The sequence below is a fragment of the Cuculus canorus genome, chromosome 3 (assembly GCF_017976375.1).
Source record: "Cuculus canorus isolate bCucCan1 chromosome 3, bCucCan1.pri, whole genome shotgun sequence".
Classification (NCBI taxonomy): Eukaryota; Metazoa; Chordata; class Aves; order Cuculiformes; family Cuculidae; genus Cuculus; species Cuculus canorus.
This window is the reverse complement of record NC_071403.1, coordinates 109,815,330-109,838,448: the sequence shown is the minus strand read 5'-3', so window position 1 is coordinate 109,838,448 and position 23,119 is coordinate 109,815,330. Positions and strand designations below refer to the sequence as shown.

The 23,119-nt window shown below is 39.2% G+C and overlaps 1 protein-coding gene across 1 annotated transcript in view; it reads left to right on the top strand.

Annotated features, from left to right (window-relative positions):
- KIF26B (kinesin family member 26B) overlaps positions 1 to 23,119 on the top strand; it is a 288,623-nt gene that overhangs the window by 176,518 nt on the left and 88,986 nt on the right. Inside the window, exon 5 of the mRNA XM_054063280.1 lies at positions 5,376 to 5,559. Within this exon, the coding sequence (XP_053919255.1) occupies positions 5,376 to 5,559 (184 nt within the window). The remainder of the gene's footprint in view (positions 1 to 5,375; positions 5,560 to 23,119) is intronic.

The window sequence follows — 23,119 nt, the reverse complement described above, 5'->3', positions numbered from 1 at the left end:
AAAACTAGTGGTAGGCTTCCAGTATATTTTTCTTTGGCATTCCATCAGTTAACTAGAATGCTGTGCAGATTGCATTTTACTTAGTAGGTGACAGTCAAGAATTTCTGCTCTTTCTACAGGAAGAATTATGGTGGGGAGGTTGAAAAAAAAGTCATTATTAGGGCTTTTGTGTTAAGAGTGATGTTGGGGAATAGTGTCATTCACTTTCAGGTGCCCAACCTGAAACCATAGAATACGTTTTGTGCTATTGGTTGCAAATATATTCTATAGTTGTATTTTATAACTAGTGATACATCTGCACAAATATGCTTAGGGAGTTTGTTCAGGAAATTTATTTCCAAGCTAAACTTCCATCTGTTTTCCAACCCAGCACTAAGATACAGCAGGCAAGTAATTTTTGTATAAGTAAAGATAGTGTTTTAATTACTAGAGAAGATCATTAATCTCCTTTGGGCTTGGCTTGTCAAACCAACACATCCTCTGGTAAGCCATTCCTTCTTTGCATATATGAAGTTCATACCTTAGTCCTTAAACAGTGCACCCATCAGGAATGTTCATCATATAAAATGAAATTTAAGCCTTCAAATAAAGAAGAAAAATAATAAACCTTTAGCTTTAATGAAAATTACAAATATTTACATTAAACTTAGCTAGTACATGACTGTTTAGCTTCCACAGCGTGAGAGCCATTTTCTCTGAGGAAAATATGATTTGAAAGTGAGCAGATTTAAATTTTTTATTGTGACACAGAAATTGGCCCTGTGATTAGGAATTCTGTGTCCAGGGGTGATAAATACTGGATGCATCATAGTGTAATATGAAATGCCAGTAATTAATAATTATATAGATGTCAGTGGTGAAGGAGTGTGTCAGGTACTGATGCCTGAGAGTCGGTGTTACTTATCAATGATCTTTGCTGGCATGAACGTGAATAATATTTTATTTGTTCACTTAAATGTCTAATCTTCTGAATCTAATGAACCTGCTGGCCTTCCTGACCTCTACTTTGACAGTAAGTCCAAAAGTTTTAATTTTGCCTTGGTTTATATGTCATGTAAAAAATAATTTCTTTTATCAAGCTAAATAAGTGTGCCTTGAATTTTATTAGCCATGTCTGTTTTCTTGGTTAAATGACAGGAAGCAAATGTGCCATGAGTTGGCAGAGGCAAGCTAACTGAATTTCAGGATCTGATATGAATTTATCCCAAATGAAGTCCCAGTCCACTCTGTTTGAGCTGGAGGCACATGGATATTATGTATTGAAGAGAAGCTTTGTTTATTGTTCTTTTTTTTTTCTCCCTGACTATTGCTTAGCAACAATTGGATGTATGGATTCGTGCTCAGTTTCTGAAGTTGCTTTTTATGAGCACCCACAGTGAAATTAGAAACTATGAATTTTAAAAGTGTTTTTTCCACAGTGTTTCTTTATGTATGTTATGCTGTGACCATTACCCAGGGACTTCTCTAAGTGAGGAATTTACAGAGCTTTCCAGAATGCCTATCATTTTGTCTAAAGAGTTTCATCAACTTCATTCTTGTATTGCTTATAAGCATACCAATAACTTTCTTAGAGAGATCTTTGCATTGCCTTTAGCAGTTCTTTGTTAAAAATGGATTATTTAATCCTTTTTATTCATTCACCTCTCTAGACAAGATTCCAAAGAGCATACTTCGCCCCATCACGTCTCAGAATTACCTCTAAGCTGGTTTACTTCCATTTCTTCAATGAATAGCACAGAGGATCTTCAGCTTTCAGAAAGTTCCTATCAGTCATGAATTGGCTTCCAGTGTAGGGGAGTTGGCTCTGTAATGAATGTGTTTGAAAATCCAAGCTGGCCCATGGAGTTCTAAGGGAAAAGATTTATCAGCATTTTGCACAGGCGGGAGGTGAAAAACATTCTTACTGCCCAAAGATATACTTCATTAAACTTGTATTTTTTAAAAAAACAAAAAGCAGAGTACATCCTTTCAAGAAATGACCAGAGTCTTTGCTATGGATCAGGTGGACATTCGGAGCCATGCCCCTTTCCTGTGAGCAATCCATCAGGTTTCTTTGGACTGAACTTTAATCAGCGTACTAATGCTCCTCCGGCAATCTTAAATCTTGATCTTGTGATTATTTCCTCTGCCACAAATCTTTCAAACCTTTCAAAGAGTTTCCAGCTGCTTCTTTACATAGGGACTCTCAGAAAAAAATAATCTATATTAACTGAAGGTGTGAATCTGAAGTATATTAGCTAACCTGGATTAAATCTGAACATAATTCAGTAAAATGACGTTAAAGGCATTTCTGTTGTGAATGAGTGTGACCACACAGTGGTCTAATACAGTTTAAATTATGCACTTCCAAAATTTATGAAGTTATGAAGATGAAGTTTCTTGTGTGTCTCAGTAGACACAATCCCCACCACAGCCATATCGCACGCAGCAGGGAAGCAGTTTGCTCCAGCCCACTGTGCACCCCTGCACAGTTCATAGCTTCAGTGGGATGTAGTGTCACTTGGAGTATGATCAGCTTTTTTTCGATACATGAAGCCATGCTGCCATCATCACCATTACCGTTGCAATAGTAGTACGCGTAGTCTTAAGTGGAAATCAGGGTTATATTATACTAGATTTTAGATGAAAACAGATTAGCTGGCTTCTGTACAAAGAGCAAAGTCTAAACAGCTGCTAGCTGATCCCCATCAGCATCCGATCTTCCAAGATCCAGCCTGGTGCTTTGCCTGAGAAGTCTGGAGGTCCAGAGAGTTTGCATGGGAGAGTCAGGACCTCGATGCCTTAAAAAGTGACATGTGAGAATTTCTAACCTCCTGTGCTATATCAGAGGGCCAAATCAGCATCAGCTGGCATGACCAACGGTATTCAGAGCAATGCTAGCCACATAAGCTGAATGATTTTACGCATACAAATATGCTCACAAGAAAGCCATATTGTATGCGTTAAGTCTCTTATTGCAGCCTACATCTGGGTAAAATATCCTTCTCTTCCCAGTTAAATGCTTTGGGAATTACCTGAGACTTACTGCCTTTTTGATCCCCTTCAACATTCAGTCAAGTCTGATAGGGCTCGTAAATTATTTTCTAGCCTGCCATGCACTGATTTTTCTCTCCTTGGGGAAAAATAGAAAACCGCGTGAAGTTGTGAGTAATAGTTTGTTGCTTTTTCATACATTTTGCCAGTTACAGGCCAAAAATATAAAGGAAAGTGCAGGTTCTTCCATTTGAATGCCATCTCAAAGGTTATTGCTGTCAAACAAGAATGCAATTCTCAGGTTTTGAAAAGGTGAGGTACCTACAACAATGTTTCTTCTTTAAGAAAATGCCAGCTATGGATTTGGTTGGGTCAAGAAGTGGCTTGTATTATACTATCAGCTTTGCAACATGAACAGCAAATGCTGGAGGAGGATTTAGTGGCAAGAAGGATAATGGCTCTGTCAGTCAACTTAGAAAATGGCTTTTAGGAAATTTTTTTGCACCCGAGGTAAGTTAAAGAGACCAGATGTATGACCACAGTGAGTAGAGCCACTGCCTATATTTAAGACTGGACTGCTAAACTTGACCATAGGAGTAAATGTTTCAGTGTGCTTGGCCAAATTTTGTCTTCAATTGTTGCATATAGTACAAAATTTTGCTTAAAATAATTTTATAGTGAAGCTAAGACATATAGAAAATTTTGAATCAACACGGACAACTTCATAAAAGCATTAGTGCTGGACAGTGTGGAAGTTGAAATCGCTGAATCCTCTCAAACCATTGAAATATTGCTAGGAAAAGGAAAAATCGGTGCTTTTGACCAAAACTTTTTGATTATTTTTTCTATAAAAAAGAAAGCAGACTCTTGAAAGAAAGGGCCAAGTTATGAACTGCAATCATTAGGCCAGAGGGAAGGGGAAGGACAAGGGCGATGAGGTGGTACAGAAACTTCCAAGTTACAGTTCTGTGTCAGGTCAATTAAAATCTCCTAGTGTTTCTCTTTTATTAAAAACTAATCTATCTGGAACTGCTTTGCACTTGCCGTAGGCTAAAAGAATACATATTGGCAGTGTACACGGTGTGCACACGACCAGCTGGCATGTGGCAACTTCATGCCCAGCAGTGATTTGTTCATGTGTCTGAGACATCTGATACAAACACAGGATACTTGCATACTGAAATGAGTATATTTTCCCTGATTCCTTGGGATAAAATAATGTAATTACTTTGGTAAGTTCAGTGTTGGATAATATTTACTGATACCAGTGTAATGGAGCTAAAGCTTCTTAAAGCATAGGAGGATTTAGAATTATTGGTCTTGACTGTCACCCTTCAGCAAAGCATGGAGAGCTACTGTCAACACAGACTACTTTTGCACTTATTTTGAGTCACAATTTGTCTGCCAAAGCAAACAAGATGAAAGTAGCCAAATGAATTGTTATATCCATCTCTCCTTTGAGATGGTGCTCCAGTTGACTTCCTCTGTTTAAAGTGCTTATTTAACAAAAAGGAAACCATAGGGGAGAGTGATTAGTATTAACATTATCCCCGGGCAGCGCAGAACGCACAAGTGTTGGAACAAAGCAACTGCAACAAAGGCTGAATATTGCATTGTCTCTCAAAATATAACATTTTGCAAAACAAAAGTACTGAACATTTTTGTTCCAGAAAAGCTTAACTTTTTAATCAAAGTCTATACAAACTTCAACATTCTTATCTAAGTAGTATTAAACCCAGTCTCTATTGTTTTCCCTACTTAGTGGTAAATGCAGCTGTAGCTGGTATGATTGTCTCCATCTTACTGCAAACAGCAGTATTTTCATTGGTCACCGTTTGGTCAGATTTTAGACTGCCTTATCTTTTAAGAGGTCATAAAAGTTTAAAACTGCTAGTGCAGGGCTTCTTACACCTCAGCCAGTTCATCTGAGCATTTAAAATGAACAAATTTAACAGTGGGTGCATACATTCAAATATTGCACAAATATTCATTTTCTAATCAGAGGCTTATGAATGGGATACAATTCTGTGTGAAATATTTGGTGACTGAACTTAATTTTAGAACAGAAATTGCCATATAGCTCATAGATTTAATTGGTAGGTTTTGAGCTTTCTTGCAGGCTGAATTGTGTCAGCGGATAAGATGGTGACAGAGGCTTGATTGTGACCCTACTTAATGCAAGACTCCAGATTAAATTTGGAGTAAATTTGTGAAGTCAGTGGCATTAACCTAGTAATAGTTAGTGAAGAACAAGGACTATAAAACTGTTGGGATTGGTGAGGTCAAATTATTCTACTATTCTGCAGGAATAGTAACCTGCTAGATACCGTTAGTTATTCTTGTCTGCTTGTATTGATGTGTTTGTGGTTGTTTTATCTTATTTTTGTCATTTTTTCCCTCAGAGCTGCTCAGAAACTGAACCTGTCTTCCAAAAAAAAGAAGCACAGGCCTTCTGCATCATCTGTTCCCGAATCTCCTCTCTTCTCTACCAGCTTCAGCAGTATCCTTCAGACTTCCCCACCCCCTGCACCACCGTGTTTGTTGAGGGCAGTCAGCAAAGTGAAAGACACCCCTGGTTTGGGCAAGGTAGGCCTTGCGAGTATCACTAAAACACTTGTTTTCTTTGGGAGAGATTTTATCCTTGCACGAAACACTAAGGGAACTGGAAGACCATGTCCTTTCTCAGTTGGCTCTGCCACAGTTGGTCCCTGAACAAGTGTCCAAAGGCCTAACAGTGTAAGTTACTTAATGCAAGTGAATTTGTAAGACAATTGAAATTGACTTGAGCACAGCCAAGTCACAGACCTCATTGTGCGGCAGTAATACATTCCAAGCCGCAGGTACAGTAACTGCACCTGCACTGGGACCACAGTGCTATTAGGCAGGGATAATATGTAGTCTGCTGGGGTTTCTGGAGCAGTTGGTCCCTGTGTTTAACCTGTGTATCAGTTGCTCGCTGTGGCATGTTCTGGGTTCTTGATCTCATTGCTGTCCAGGCTGGTGTCTTGGATGGACATGCTGTAATTTGCTTCTGGCTCCTGTTTCCTGTTTTTTTTTTTTTTTTTCCCACTACAGTCAGGACAAGGCTAGTCCACGTACCTGAATAAAACCTATGCTAATAGCGATGGATTGTTCCTTTTTCCTTCGGTCATGTTATTTCCTCCTATTCTCCATAATCACACTCTCTTAAAAAGCTGTTTAACTGCATCGTTATAGTGGAAAATGGTTGGGGCAATGGAGGACGTGGGTGTATCCTTTGCAGCTGCTTTTTTGTTTCTCTGAGTAGCCCTTCCTTTTTCCATGTCACAAATGGAGAGCCTGGCATATTACACCTGGGAATACGTGCATGCAGTTGCTGAGAACAGCAGTTTGCTTTAATCAAAGTCATTTTTTATGCAAGCATCTGTGTGCATGGCTTTTCTCTGTTCATTGAATAATAAGCAGTGACAATGAATTTCATGAAAATCTTTGTGTTTAGAAGAGAAATTGTAATGTATGATCTATGAGCGCTGAGCATAGGCTTCAGAATTTTCATTGCTGGTTTTGGAGACTCACTTTCTTATTCTGTAGTTCCTGGTTTGTTTGTTTGTTTTTTTTCCCAAAGAACAATGGTATTACTTTCAGGAGTAGTTTAATGCCTTTTTTGAAAAGGTATTCCGTCCACTCAGGGCTCCTTTGCTTTCCTTTGGCCTAGTAGGTGGGATGAAATTACAAATCTTCCGTGATCTTATAAAAGTTAGTGGTGCTACATGCTCTGACATTAGTGGGAGGAGGAACACGTTCATTGTTGTAAGAAGCTGCTGCTGAAAATATTTATAATAGAAGCCATCCTCTCAGGATTCTTATTTTCCTGTGCTTGGGACAGGTTATAGCTGAATAAAAATAAAATTTCCATTGAGGAAAACTGAAGGATATGCTCATGAAAATAAGGGACTAATTACCCTTGTTGAATGTTGTGAGCAGTTTTGCCAACTATCGGTTTTCACCCTTCCCAAGAAAAGAGTCCACTCACACAGAGACACGAACACAGATCCGTCAAAACACTGCAAATCTGATCTGAACCCTGCTTGCTTCACTAATCATTGGTTTCTGGTGGATAGGGATTGGGATTGGGATACAGTTTTGCATTATGCCAGAACAGATCTATGATTTGCTTCTTCATCAACACCATGAACCAGAACAGGCTTTAGGATTTACAGCTGTGTAATTAAAACTGAAATTTTACAGTCCAGCTAATGAAAGAGGATTTTTCTTTTCAGTTTAGACTTACCATCCTGTAGCTATCAGAGTATATGAGAAATAGCTAAGAGGTTAAAAAAAATGTTTTCACACGTTTCTCCAAAGTAGTAAACCACATCAGGTTAATTCATATAGCCAAAATACAGAAGATTCTTTTTTTCACACAGTTCTGTTAGCTAAAATATTTCTAACCTGCAGTTTATGGAATTTGGTTAATTTTTCACCTCTCTGATATCTTCTAGGAGTTACCATACAATTATGACCTGAACCTCGTATACTTCCATCAAAGTTTCCCAGCAGTTTACTACTTTAGCACAATTTTCATTTTAAGATATCAGAAATAGGTATGAGGTACAGTAAGTAAATAACTTCAGGATTACAGTGTAGTTTATTTATCTGACTGGGAAAATTTCAGATAAGGTAAAGGAATTTCAGCTTTTTTGCTTTTAATTTTTATTGTTGTTATTTATGCATGCTCTATTCAGTTCGGTTGGCTTATGTTTTTATAGAAACATGCTAAAAGCTATGCTACTTTTCTGAACATTTTCACATCTAGTGTTTTCTGTAACGGTATCAACTTACAAAATGTGGACCCGTATGGGTAAATATTATTTTCAGTCACTTAGGGTTTTTTCTTGTTTGTGTTAAATAGTATTTTTACCAGCAATACCAGTATGATAAAACTCTGTTTCCCTTTGGGTTGGAGTGGGCTGGGCGATTTCTAATGTGACAGTTTGTTACTGGAAAGTCTGGTTCACAAGAACTGGAAGGCTGGCTGTTGCCAGGGATTCTGGGTTTCTGAGACTCCCAGGGACAGCTATGCACAAACTGCCCTGGGACAGGCTTCCTGGAAGGGAGGGCTTTTGCTATAGGGCTGGAAGCCCTGGCACAGACACTGTGTATTGCTGGCTTGGTGTCAACTTGAGAAATGTTGTTTTGCCAGGATAGGTAGGTATCCAAGACACTGCAGGATAGGAAGTCAGGTACTTCAAAGCTTAAACTTTGAGGTTAAATTTAATTTCGAAGTTTTCTAGAATGAACTTGCTACCAGACAGTTGCCATTTTATATTTTCACTTATAGAAATTTCAAAGGTTCTACTTCTTGTTGCAAAAATAATGACAATGTTTTATTTAAAATAGTAGAGTTTCTCAGCTGTCATGCAGGAGTATAATTTTTGTGAGTTAAACTTGGAGGATTTTTCTATCAGCAACTTACTTAAAAGTTGATTAGTATGGATATGTGTACGAGTGACAAAGAGAGGAGGATTAGAGATTGTATATCAGGTTGTGTGCTTCACACCTTTTCTTACAAAATGCCTTGCAAATCAAACTGTACCAGCCTGGAATTTGGAAGTAGTATTATTTGAAAGCTAAAATTTAGCTTCACAGAAGGAAGAAAATGATATTGATAGTGAGACATTAGGACTGGAAGAATTTGACACTGTCCTGCACTGTCCTGTTTCTGTCCCTGTTCCAGAGCACTTATGAACTCGATGTAGGTAAGAAGACCAGAGAGGCAGAGAGCAAGAAGAAACAATGAGGTGTTATTTGTCGTCTTGATAGCAATATCCTGAACCCATAAGCAGTCTAGTATTAGACACCCCTTGTCAAGCTCTGGTAAGTGTTGTAGAAGAGGAGATTATTAAAATCTTTGAATGGGGAGTAATAGGTTATACTGCAGATGCTTCTGAAGAGACCTTTCTTAGTGTGGCAGAGTGGAATGCAGCACATTCATAAACAGAAGGAGTTTTTGAGTCTAGTAAGTGAGCGAGAGATGCAGGAGCCAGTCTCCTGGCAGGGGCTGAGAGCAGAGCTTGAGTGGAAAGGGCCATGAATGGGATCAGAGCCATGGCCAAAATGCTGGTAGGAGATTGGTGGAGATAGACACTCCTGATATACACCTTTCTGCTAAGGATCAGTATCACATACTAAGGAAGGATTGGTTAAAAATAATTTTTCAGTATCTGGCTTTAAGAATTTAATCTTCCATTAAAACTAAAATCAGCTCTACCTTTGCATTAGTCTGCAGCCTACCTTTTCATCACATTGATTTGCATAAAATTCTATCTTGAAGCACCAGAAATATTTTGTCTAACTTGAAAGTGCCTCCACCAAAACAGATGATTTTCAGATGCATTCATCTGCATCATTCATTTGCCTTTCTGTGAATGCCACTGGGAGCTGGTCCCCACTTCCCCAAGCCCCACTGAAGGTTCCCATCGTAAAGATGAGTATCTCATGAGTGGTAGTAACTCTTTTGGTGAGGGAAATACAAAATCTTGAATGCCAACAGAGACAAGCAACCAAAGGCAATTTTCCTTATTTCACCAGGTCCTTTCAGCTAGAATTACGATGTCTTGTTTCTTCCTCAGCTTAAGGGCATTTCTTTGTCCTACAGTACCAATGTTTGTTTTTCTTCCCTATGTTGTTCTTTCTGTCCCTGTTTCTCCACTTGTGCCATTTTTTGTTTATATGTACACTGGGAAAAATAACAGTGAAGAAAGCCCTACTGCCAAAGCAGTTCAAGTTTCTGAGTAGATTCAGGACTGTCTTTTGGGGGAGACAGAGGTGTACACCAATGCTTTGCATTTGCAAACTGCTCATATTTCAGCAATTTAGTACCTTAAAATAGTTTATTGGACTTTTCACTAAGTGGGCCGAAAATTATTTGCACTGGCCTTGACATACCTGAATCCAAGCTGTAACATTGCAATACGTGTGTTAATAATAAATTTTCTATTTGCTATAGCTTGTATGAATCATGATTTGAATAGTCTTTGCGAAAAGATGTTTTCAATAGTTGTGTCAACTCTTTTTTACACTCCACTGGTGCAGAGAGACATTCTTGGACTTATATGATTTGCAAAGTTGATTTGAAGGGAACAAAACTGATGTATATTTTGATTAAATACGATGCAGGAAACCTCCTCTTTTACTATCAGAGTTTTCATTTTGACTAGCTTCTTGGTAGGTCTGAGCATTTTTTTTTTTGCAACATTATGATATACATTAAGTGACTATTTATGTTAAGGTCAGCAAAAAATGAAGCACAATTTGAAAAATATGTTCTGCATTTCACTTCACTGCCATCCATCTTGGAAGCTTTTCAAAGGGAACAAGAAGTGGTTCTCTTTCCTTAGGAAAGCAGAGGTTCTCTCTCCTTCATCACCCAGGTGTATAAGGAGACAAAGTTAATGGTTAGATGGTAGATGTGATTTTAAGCCCTTTATCGCAGAAAACAGTTTCTGAGGTGAAAGCTGGTTTTGCCCAAAGTTACCATGGATACTGAAATGGGGGGGCGGGGGGAGGAAGGATGAGGCATTTTAAGAGGACATATGTGTTCATCTTTGTTGTCAACATGATTGTTGTATAAATTCCACTCGGAATACAATCCAGGTGGCCTTTTTCCTTCCAGACAGAGTTGCTCAGAACTGGGATTTTCCTCACCAAATGTACTATTTGGACCTGGCAGAGGCTTTCATGATCTTTGGCTAGATTCCTGCCAGGTGAGCTTTTCTGGGAGGACTTTTAATGTATTGAATGTATCAAGTTGCTTTAAGAAAAACATGAAATTAATAGAAGTTGGAAGAATTACTATAAGCAATAATCTCCTTCTCTCAATTATATTTTCTATGCAAACTTCATTTGTCTTTCTCTAATGTAAAGCTCTTCTTGGATGTGGAAATACCAACCCAGACATACATGCTAGGAGTCTGTCACATTGCATTTTGATTGGTTCTGAGCTTTAAAGAAAGATGTATTTAAAAGAAATTTCTGTGCATTCATGTTTCCACAGTTTAAAGAATGGCCATAACAGCTGTTCCTTCTCCTTGTGAAGTGCAGAAGCTGCTACTACATAGAGGCTATCAATCAAGCCTGCTAAGGGAAAAGCTGGGCTGCTGCCTAAACTTTACACCATGCAAAAGAGAATCCCTGTGTGGAGAAGCAGGACTGCGTTTCTACCGTATAATCTAGACAGCCTTTTTAGAAGCGGAAGATTAGGTCTGACCCCTACCTATTAATGAGCCACTTTAAGGGCAGTGGGTTCATTTTGGTCCACCTGCAAGCTGTTAAAGGCTCAGGAAGTGGCTTCACAGTGCCTGGCCTGACAAGCTGTCATTCCTGATAATGGGATTCCTAAGGTCAGTTGGCAAGGAGCAGATCCCAGAGAGAGAAGCTCATGGCAAGTGGATGCTAGTGTGATGGTTTTCTGGAGCATTGCAGATGCAGATAGGTAAGTGGAGGTGGATACTAAGGAATAGGCTTACAGTTGACTTCAGAAGATGGAGCAGTTCTGCTGTATGGCATTAGAAATGCTCCACCGATGTGGGCACCATGTGGTGAAGCGTGATATTAAGGTGTCTTTCTCTTCTGTTAATTTGTTAATCTATGCTGATTTTCATTTCCTTTGCCTCTCAGTTTAACTTGTACTGCTGATTGGTATTTTTGGGGCATTATGATAGTCCTAGTTAATCGCTTCCACTTAATTTCAAAGACTTTTAGTAGTACTTTTGGAAATGCCCCTTCTCTGCCCTCTCCCCCTACATCTCTCACCCCATTAAATCAATTTTTAAATCCATGAATAAGATGTTAATATAAATCGGGAAAGTCAAGAGGGAAGAAACTGAAAATTACGAGGGTGTTTCTCAGACAAAGCTAAGGAAGGAATTTAAATGCTGAATAGTTTGCTGATCATGGGATCATGGTAAGTTTTCTGAGATCTTATGCAAATTGCAGGCACTATACTTTAAGCACGCAGCTGTAGGCCCAATTACGTTCTTTTTTTCTTCAAAACTTTCTGTGGCTCGTCTCCTCGCAGCCTTTTCCTTTTGTGTTTGACTTCTCTCAGCATGTGTCTGAGAGCAGCGTTCAGCGGTGCAGGCAGGATGGTGACACTGCAGGAGGTTGCACTGTAGCACTACGGTAGCATCGTGGGCTAGTGATTCAAATAAGCCTCTTGATTCAGCTGCAGGGTTATTCCTCTTTCATTATCCTAAAGCTCTGGGCTTTACCTTATTTTTCTGGTACCACACTGACTTAAATAGATAACCATCCCAGCCAAGGAAGAGCCTATTGTGAACTCGAATTTTAATACTGAGAATGCCACTAGCTATTATTCACCATATGCCCTTATTTTGCCTTTTACTTTAGGAATCAAAGCTGTTTTGGGGAATCTCTCTATGGAGAAATTTATCCTTTTTTTTTTTTTTTTTAATGCTTCTTTTATGAGAAGCCAGTCTCTGCGTGCTTCAAGTCGTTATTTCCTGATCTTTTGCCTCACTCTTTAGTGCCACCGTTATTGCTGTTCCTTAGGCTGTGAGTCATGTGGCTGGCTTCGGTAAGCTAATTACTGCCCTTGTGATCTAGGCTGATCATGTTAATTCCTCCCATGGAGGAACGGAGAGAAGTGCTACATGTATTAGGATGGACTGACTTAGCTAATAGATGTTCCTTTACTTTTCAGTTGTTAACAGAGGCAATCTGGACAGCTGCCTTAGTGTAAGATATCTGTGTTTTGGCTGGCTGAAGTAAGGTGAAACGAATCTCTGTCTGAGCAGGGACACACTCTTTTCTAGTGTTCTGCTCTGCACCTTTAACTTCAATATTAAACCAGCTGCTGGTAGATGTAGTAACAAGATGCTTACAGAAAGTTCTAGCTATTTGCATCTCTCCTCCAGATGGAAGTCTGTATTCTCTTCTTTCCAGTCTAAGAAATATCAGAGACTCACTATGCTGCACCGAGGTCTGGTTGAGCAGACCTTTGTGCAACTGAGCTGGTTGCCATGAAGCAATTGGATCTTCAAGGAAAAGGACCCAGCAGGCTTTTGCATACTTTGCCTTATGCAAGCCAAAGGAAAGTTGAATTGGTCTTTATTGACTTAAAGACTGGAGATGCTCAAGTGTGCTTCTGCCAGGATGGAGCCTTAAAGCTGGTCACGATATGCACACTCGTTAGATTGGAGCCTCTGGCCCTCAGATGCTCAGATTCTCGTTGTTATATAACATGACCTCTGAATCGCGTCCAGTAAGGACTCCTTCCCACAAAGGTAGGCAGTGTGGCTTTGGGTTTGGAAACATTTCAGTAGTGGATCTGGATTCCTGGTACACAAATGCCATTTCATTTTCCAAATATAAATTAAATTTTTCTTCTATATTGTTGCTGAAGTGATTAATAGTTAGAAGACCTATTGAGATATGAAATGGTAAGTATGAAAAACAACACTTTAGTGTTCCCATTTTTCTTTATGGAAGAGAGTACAGTAATGGTGAAAACAAAGTTTGAAATAGTTGACCTGATTGATCTTACAAAAAGAGGAAATAACACATTTTTAAGGCCCGTGACCGTCAAAAATACTGCTGTAGCTCTCAGAAGAGAGAAATGGAGTGCGTGCACCTATGATGGTTAGGGTTGTATAGAAAAAAGTTATATGTGGAGTTTCTAGCAAGTTATCTGGAAAAAAATGAGAGGCTAACTAGCTACAGCCTTGCTTTTATTTATAAACTAGCAGATTTATTTTGTTTTAAGAGGAAGAAGTCAACATTCCCTTAAGACATTCCAAATAACATCTCATGGATTTTAATCAAGAATAATATCCTCCTTCTTTCTTAGCTTAGTCCTCATATATATTGCATGTTTTTTTTCTTCTATGAGGTGATTGAAAATGCTCATACAAATAGCATTTTATGTTAAATTCTCTAGGTATCTATGAGGGTCTATCGCATTTCTGTAGATCACATTTAGTCTCATCCATATTAATTGCTGCTGGATTTTTCCGCAGATCTGCTCAATTTAGTGTTTGTACTGAAGGAGAGATGCTTAGTTGGAAAAAAGCGTGGTGTCAAAATGTGGTGTGTATTTAAATGCCAGGAGGAAAGCTGTACAATAACCTTTACAGAAGTACATACTCCATTACAGAAGCATAGATGTGGGAAGACTTAAAAACTGTTGATCTTTTCTTCCCTGCCTCCTTTTCCAACAGAAAATATGACGTGTATTTCCAAATGTATATCGTGAGAATAATTATTTTTACTTTAATGTCTTGCCCCATCTTTCCACCATTTGGTATTGTTGGATGTTTATCCAAATACAAATCTTGATTTGCAATACAAATGTGTTCTTGACTAGCTCAGCCGCAGCACCCTGAGCCCAGATTCTCGAAGCATTGTGGCTAGAAAAGCTGCCCTCTCTTCTCCACCCACTCCAAAGAGAATACTTTAAATGCTCCTTTTTTTTTTTCCGGTCAGCTCTGAGGAGCAATGCGAAGGTGTGTTCTGGCATGAAATCAGACGGAGGCAGTGGGGATGAGCATTGCCTGGCCACACAGAAGGAGAAGGCACGCATCTTGACTGATAACAGCGTGTGTAGATACGATAAACACAAGGAGGCCCAGGCTACTTTTGGGAAATGAATAGTGGCGCAGAGGAGGAACCAGGATTCCCTCAGGGCCTCGTACTCCGTGAGTGGTGAGAATCATGAATCTGCTCAGATGGGAGGGAGTTATTCGTCATAAAGACTGTTATGCCATGTGAGACATTGCTGAAACAGAACACCATCAGGCTCTTTCCTATCTTATCAGGTTGTATTAATAATGCAGGAGTAATAATAGAAGTACAAATTAAAAATAACTGGATAGACAGATAAGCAGAGTTCTTGAGGTCGAGGGGATCAGAAATTGTTTCAAAAAATTAATTGCAGAGCAGCACTTGGGGGAAAATTTGCCTTTGCTGTTTTGCCTTTATTATTTTCTTATTCATCATCTTATCTCTGTGATTATTATTTCTAGGGCTTTTACATAGACACTAATAGGCACCCTACTTCCTCAAGATTTCAGACTTCTTCTTTATCTCCACAGAAATGAAGTGTCTTTTGCTGATTCATCTAATTCAGTAGGGACTAATAATGCTGAATAAGAAGATTATTCTGATTATTAGCATCTTACCATTTTCTCCTCCCACTCCCAGCCCACAATATAATGGCAGACAGGACATTACAAGTGTCAAATATTCAGGCTTCAGCACCAATTGACGCAGGTGGTTCCCAAGAGGTTTGCAAGCTCCTACTGGGTTGCAGCGGCATGAAATCCCCCCTATTTCCGAGTGTCTTGAGATGTAATAGCTGGGCTGGCAAAGAGAAATCTGGGTATTTGACTCTCTGGCACTGGATGATTGTGCTCTCCCCAGTCCTTTCTTGCTCATCCTATGTGTGTCAGCTACTGACCTGGCAGAGCTTTAGCTAATTTGGGGCCTCTGCATGGTTCCTTTCAATAGAATTGAAGTAATGACTCAGAACCATTCCTTGGTCTCCTGCAGGGTACCAAAATATGCCTTAGTTCGGGCATGAGTCTGCTGTCACTTTGATTTCAAGTCCTTATTTGCTAAGCAATTTTCAGGACACTCAAATTCTGCTCTCAATGAAATAGGTATTGGAGCTAATGCAATGTGCAGCCATTCCACACAGTTCCATCCTAGCCACAGTGGCCAACTGAGATAAGGCTATCAAGAGATACCCATTTGATCAAATGCCTGATACACTGATGAAGCTGAAGCTTAGCAAAGAACTGCAGTGCAACTATCACACCATTTTTCTGGAAAGCAGCATCCTTTGTGAAACTTGCAATATGAGACCTCAGTGTCAAAGACTGTAAATCATATTTGTTCCTGCTTTTAACACAGTTTTAGTTGTCCAAAAAGCTTCTCCATGTAATATTACAGAATAGTTCATCACTATTAACGCAGGAGTGTCCTCCATGATTTGTCAGATTAAAAGGATGGAGGAAGCTGTTGCTTAAGTTTTGGTGTCTTCAGTAACAGGAGATAGAAGAAAGTAAGACTTTTGGAGGGGAAGGGGTGAGAGAGAACTTGGGAGACAGGGAAGGGGAAGGACAAAAGGTTGTGTTATCTGCACAGTGATCCTGAACTTTCTGTGCATGCTACTAGTATTGTAACTGTTCAGCACAGTTTGATGGTTAGCTTCTGAAATAGAGTGCCATGCTGTTGGCTGGTCACTTTTCATCATTCAGGTTGTCCTTCCACTAATCCAATTTGTGTATATTAGAGCATCAGGGATGAACATAGTAGTAGGTGAATTCAGTGGCTTTGTGCTGAAGGTGAAGCAGTGGAAATAGGTAAACTACACTGGTCAAATGAGAAATGGGCAGACTCCTTTTACCTGTGGTTACTCTTGATAAAAGCAGTGTGTGGAACATTATCTTGTCAGGATCTAGATGACTGAAACACTCTGAGCACATGAATTCATGCGGATACTGAAAGTTTCAGGGTTCATATGCATTTTTACAGAACCTGCTAACAAACTGAGTATCTGGGATACCCATATCCATGTTACTCATTATCCATGATAACAGTTGCTGTCATACTATTAAGCCTATCAGTCCAAATCTAGACTCACTTCCTTTTCCTTTCTCCCTACAAATGATTCACAAATGTTTTCTGTGTACTTCATGTCTCTGGTGTGCATCCTGCATTAGCAGGGATGCTCTTCTCACCGTCACTGCACTCTCGGTTGACCTCTCTTCTAAACCTACAGTTCTTCTACCTGTGATTGGTCTGCTCTGAGCACTTCATCTTAACTGTGAACATTATTTTGCATTTAGGAAGGCTTTCCCCCCTCCCCCCCAGTGTAATTTACATATACATCATTAAAAAGTTTCCTTTTTTTAATTGCATCTAAAGGGAGGAAAAGGGGAGAAAAGAAAGTAGTCGGTTACCAAAAACCAGAATTAAAGTATAAAATTTGAAACTGCTCTTCTCATATGTCTGGGTCTCCTTTCACTAAATTCTCTAGACAACAATCACAAAACAACAATTAATGAGACAATCCTTGTTTTAAGGCATTGTTGGCATCCGTTCTCTCTCAAGGCTAGACTGTGGAGATCTTGTCAGGGGACAAAACAGATCTGCAATGAATGCCACAGAAGCAGTCTATTAATATTTTCTTACAGATTTCCCAGTTACTGTCTACGCACAAAATATACAATGTGAGTGTCTGCTCTGTGTTTATTTTTGTCCACTTCCTTTTCAAGGATGGTTTGTAAGACCTTAATACACCTTCTAGGCTCTGAGAGTTCATAGAAAGAATTTGCATCTCAGAGGGTTTTATTTTTTTTGTAATTTTTCTTGGGTCTTTTTGTGTGTTACACCATGATTTATATCTACCTGTCTCTCCTTCAGGGTAGTCCTATAGCATATAGAAACATGGCTAGAAAGGATATGTTCTAGCTAGCAAGTCTAAAATACCAGATTGTGGACAAAGCTCAGTTTTCCTTTCTCTGCAAGTTACCTTTACCTCTCTCAACCACTCTTCCACTTCTGTTTAACTTGCTCCCTCATGCACCAATTATTATTATTTTTTTTTTTTACTAATATGAGGTAGAAAAGTATTCACCAAATTATCTAAGCCTCTTGGAAATCTTTTAAAAATACACTACTAAGTAAACATGTCCGTTACTTAGTCAAGGATCAAATGACCTGACGAGACTGATAAAGTTGTGGTAACACGCTTTCTTCCTTAATCCTACAGTACTGCTGCCCACCCATACTGCCTGTTAATTTCCTTGGAAGAGCGTTAGCATCTTCTTCCTAACCGGGAAAGACAAAATGCACAAAGTCTTACATTGCAACGTGTTTACTTGTTTTGAAGTGAGTGATTCAAGTCCAAATTTATAATGGTTGTTCAAAGTTCAGCTGTTAAGAAATTCCAGCTGGGAATAGTTAAAGGCTGGAAATTGATTTTGATACTTTCTGGAGACTGACCTTTCATACCTCAGAATAAGCTATGCCTCAACAAATTGTGGAAATACAACAAATAAGTAAGATCTGAATCAGAAGCTGAACTGAGTATTTGTCATGTAAACGTTACCATCTGAAGTGAGCTTCTTTCGGACTCGGTATCAAAACAGGCTTCTGATTGAGAGGCAAAAGGACTTTGTAAGAATGCTTTCTGAAACAATATGAGCCACATTCAGCTATAACTCTCACAAGCAGAAGGCAAATGCTCAATTAAAATGGTTGTTTCATGAACACTATGTGTTCCTGCTGCTGAGATTTTAAGAATGGAAAGATTAATTGTACTTCACTTTTTTTGCTGGCTGTGCAAGCCCAAAGGGATGTTAACAGCCCTTGTACCCACACAGTAACACCACACATAACAGCAACACGTTTGGTAACTGGAGTTCAAGGATTATTTAGGACAGCAGTCACCTCACAGCATGCAGGAGGCCCTCCAGTAACTGCCTTTTTCTCTGTGATGATATGCAGGAATTCTGGTTTTTGGATCCCCAGAGAGGTGTCATGCTGGAGAAATCAAATTTTCAAGGAGTCCATGGGAGCCTATTTAATTTTCATTTTAATAATTTGTATTATATCCCCAAATGGAAGCGGATGGGAAGATACTTTCTTAAAAGGAGAGTTCTAGGACCTGATGTTTTCATATTCCGGACAGCTAGGGATTCAGAGCAGTGGAGGGAAGGCTGTTGGTGGTCTCTTGGTGAATAGACAAATAGATCAGGAAAACCAGTATGTGATTTAGCAGTCTTGACTGAGAGCCCAAGATTAAACAGGCACAGATGCTAAACAATCCTCTTGCTCCTCAAAACAGCCCTAGTCAAATAGATCTGAGGTATGTCAATAGGCAAACTATCTAGAGACAGTTAATGCAGTACCTGGTCTGTTTAGAGAAAGAGGTGGACCTCTGAAATTGTCAACATGGCATCTTCTCTAGTTTTTAATTCACTTTATAGAAAGGAGGGGGGGGAAAGAAAACAAAAAATAAATCTTGATTTATGAATGTTGGGCAGGCTGTCCCAGCAATCATGCCTTCAATTCACGTCCCAGCCTGTGTATGCAGAAGTCAAACAAAAACGCCTCTGTCATGCAGTGGTGCTTTTCAATTTACACAAACCAAATAGCTGCCAGAGACCACATCGAGTTCAGGAGTACAGAGGAGGAGGATTATAGACCAGCAAGAAGAGCTTCATATTAAGTAAGATGTTAATTTGCATTTATTGATACTTAGTTGAGCTTTAAAGTAAAGGCTGTTACAACCCCATAGTATAAAAATGCTTTTGTTCTTGCTTTTTCCCCCATTAAGAAGTCAGTTTGTCTGTGTTTTACTGGTTTTAGAGATAAGACAGGCATGAACCTTCCTTTCAATTCAAACTGAAACCTTCCCACCTATATTTCTCCTAGCTCCATCTAGACATGCCTTTGTCATCATGGTTCAAATCTGGTCCCTTTGAAGAATTTCTTTTGAGTAGATGTTAAAAATGTCACAGAAGAATGAAGAGAGGAATTAAGAATGAACTGGAAATTCTTAGACCTTGTCTGGCTTGGAACTTTGCCTTCACAGAATGTGTACAAGGTGGTAAATAAATAATTATTGCAGATTAAGCAATAATTTTAGTGTTGTGTAAATTATTTTATCAGTTATGTTCATCAGATCTTTATATTTGTGGATCTGTAAGGATATCAACTGCAGCTTGTGAGTTTTCTTTCCTGTGAATTACTAGGGAGCACATGCAGATAAGAAAATACTAAACAACTTAATTGATAACAGAAGGTGGTGTAATTTAGTATAAATCAGATACAGAATACAGTTCAGGAATTAAAGCAATGTATTGTGATTATGAAGAGTTCCTTGGAAATAATTCTTTCTTTCCTTTTGATCCTGTGGGTTTTTTTCCTCATGAAAAATAACTGTAGTTAACACAGCTGATGAGGTGCAGAGGAAGTACAGGTTAAGTGAAGGAGACTGAAGACAGCAGTATCAAAAGTGTAAAAGGAGATACACAAAGATGAGTGTGCTCTGCACATCTTCTTTCTTTTGTTGCGGTTTTCAACTACTCCATACCACAAATACTCTTCCCCCCTTTTTTTTTTTCTCATTTGGTCATAGAGAGGTTACACGGATGCTTCTGATGTATTTGAATTGATTCTACTTTAAAACACGGAATATTGTTCTCAGAGGACATTCATTGCTATGCTTCTGACAGACAAAGAGAAATAATTTACAACTGAGAAATTAGGTGCTTCTGAGGACTAGCCTTTCAGAACAGTGTCTGCAGTCAGAAAGGCTAATTGTCCAAATGATAGACATGCATGGTTGACTTTCCTCTTTATGCAGCCCTGATTGAGACACGATGAGCATACTGCTGGCCTTTGCAGTGGATAATTTTGTTAGAACAATGTCCTGCAGGAAAGGCTTTTATACAGCAAGGATGACAAGTGTGGCAAATTGCTTACAAACCCCAGACCTGGAGGCTTCTTTTGCTGAAAGCAGACAGCCCACAGTACAGCAGTGCGACAAAGCTGAAATACAGTGGCTGTTTCTGCTGCTGTAACAAGTGTCACTTTTTTCCTAAACTCTGCTTATTTTCTCAGAAGGCTTGTTTTCACAGGACCAACAGGTTTGGGAAGGCCCAGAGAACATGAAAACAGAATAGAATCAAATGTTTGTAGTGAGGACTGCTTGTTGTTATACCAATAACAAGAGAAGGAACCACCTCCCTGATGAAGTGAAATAGGGAACTACCTTCATTCCATTCCATTTTTTTAATACAGAATTTTTGTGGCAACTGCAGCTCCTTGCTATCTAGTTTTCTTTCCTTTTATTTTTCCTGTTTCTGTAGTTAACTGACAGCAGCTGCCAAAAATATTATATCCCATTGCAGTTGTTACATACTTTATAGCAGCTGCACTATAAGGATGTAGATTGTGATGTGCTGCTCTTCTATCTGTGTATCTTCTGATGTATTTAATGGTGGCGATGGCTCTTGTTCTCATTGCTTCCAGTCTCATAAGCAGAAATGGTCTCTGCAGTGAAAGACAAGAGGCAGGGCATCATTACCATAATGGATGACAGATCTGAAAGGATTTATAATCTAATTTCAGTCCATTAATGACTGTGTTATTTAACTCTTCCAGCCTGCCCTTTTACTAGCTGTGTCTAGTTTTCTGGACTGCAATACCACTCTTACTCTGCAGAATACAGCTTCTGACTGCAGCTTGTCCCTCATTCTCTTTGCTTCCAGGATTATGGTTTTTCCACGTTGTCTTCCTTAGTGACAATTTTTCATCCTTCCATGTTCATCTCAGGGCCGTCCTCTGTATTGTCTCCCCTTTTTTTGAATCTGTCTTTTACACCAATCTGTGTCTTCACTCCCATCCAGCTTCCCCAGCTGTTCTGCTGACCTTACTCCTTTACAAAAGGGGAGGTAGATGCCTGAGCTGCAGCAGAAGACAATGCTTGAGTATATTAGGGCAGAGCTCCGTGAGAGCAGCTCTGCTGATTGGTGCTTATTTACATCTGCCAAAGATCCGGTGCCTAAAATCTTAGGAACTTGCACCTAATCCATCATGCCTTATTTTCTTTATAAACAGGAGAAGTAGACAAGTACTTGATTTCACTCTTGTTATGTGAAAAGATGCGGTCCAGATACCACTATTGCAATACCAAATGTCTGTATTAGCTGATATTTGAGATGTTGCTTGCCAGAAACAGCACTTTAACAGACTTATCAGAGACAGAAATTTCACATTCTCTTCCCTCCTTCTCAGCTGATGCTACTGCTCACTCTATGTGGGCCAGAGTGGGGCTACCAGCTCCCCCTTACCCTCTCTTCCCGAGCTCTCTCTGCTGCCTTCTAATGTGAGAATCTGCTACTATTTCTCCCATAATGCTTTTTATTTCTGCTGATGCCATGATGTTTATCGTACCTTCAGGAAGTATTTATATGCTATGAATTATATTTCACTCCCACACTGGTTTCTCTTTTCATAAACAAGCCTTGCAAAAATCTCTGCGTTTGGGCAGTTACATATAAATTTGATCCTTTTGTTTTGTTCACGGAGAGGATAAGGTAAATGATGGATTGCATTAATAAAAAAAAGTGTATTGCTGTATGTAAACTGGTCCCTTATGGTATAATGTACCTCTCTTCAGCCCTGTATCAACAATGTGTTGAACAAGGCATTCATTTAGAAAAGGGGAAAAATATCACCTAGCCTGAAAGTTCAAGCCTAGAGCTAGTACAACATGAAGGTTAGTGAAACACACAGACGCTTCTTTGTCTAAACAGTATGCTGAGGAGAAAAAAACCAGAAACAACCTACCTGGAATGTGGAAACTCTGGGACCATAAATGAAGAACCCCATTTTCACTTTAACAAAGTGTGTGTTTAGTGGTATGCTCATTATTTATTAGTATGTTCACCCAGAAAGCAATGCAGAAGCTGAATAGGCTGTTCTGGTTTATTCACTCAGTGGGACAGGGCAGAGTTCTCATGCTTTTCTGTTGATCATAACTGTAGATGTTGTGTCAGAATGCACTCTGGTAACCCTAGAGAATAATCCAGGCAAATCCTGATCTCTCCCAGCCCACCTCTCCATCAAGAGAACTGTTGTCATGTGGAATTAGAGCACTCCTGAAATGACTGCCATGGCTGTTACGTCATGGTCCTATTTGCAACATTTTGGAGGTTATCAGCACAGTTAATTCATATGTCATTGATATGGTTGAAGGTAACATCACAAATCAAAGTATATTTATAATATTGGCGTAGAAGTCTGATAGTTCGAAATGTGTACATATTAAAAAAAAAAGAAACCCCTCATCATGTAGCCCAAAAAATAAGACTGGATTTTCTGCCATTAAACTGACAGGATTTTATAGCTGCTGTAAATAATACTGACTGCTAAAATCTTCTGGTCTTCCCAGTGTACAAATCAACCAAACTTGGATTAAGTAGTTTCCTCTGATGTGGTTTCCACTAATCCAATATCCTCTGATAACAGGAGAAGGCTTTTAATTAGAACATTTTGGCTTCTCTTCTGTGCATGCTGTGGCTTCTCTGAAAACACTCTTTAGCTTTATGGAGTTTGAAGGCAAGTAAAC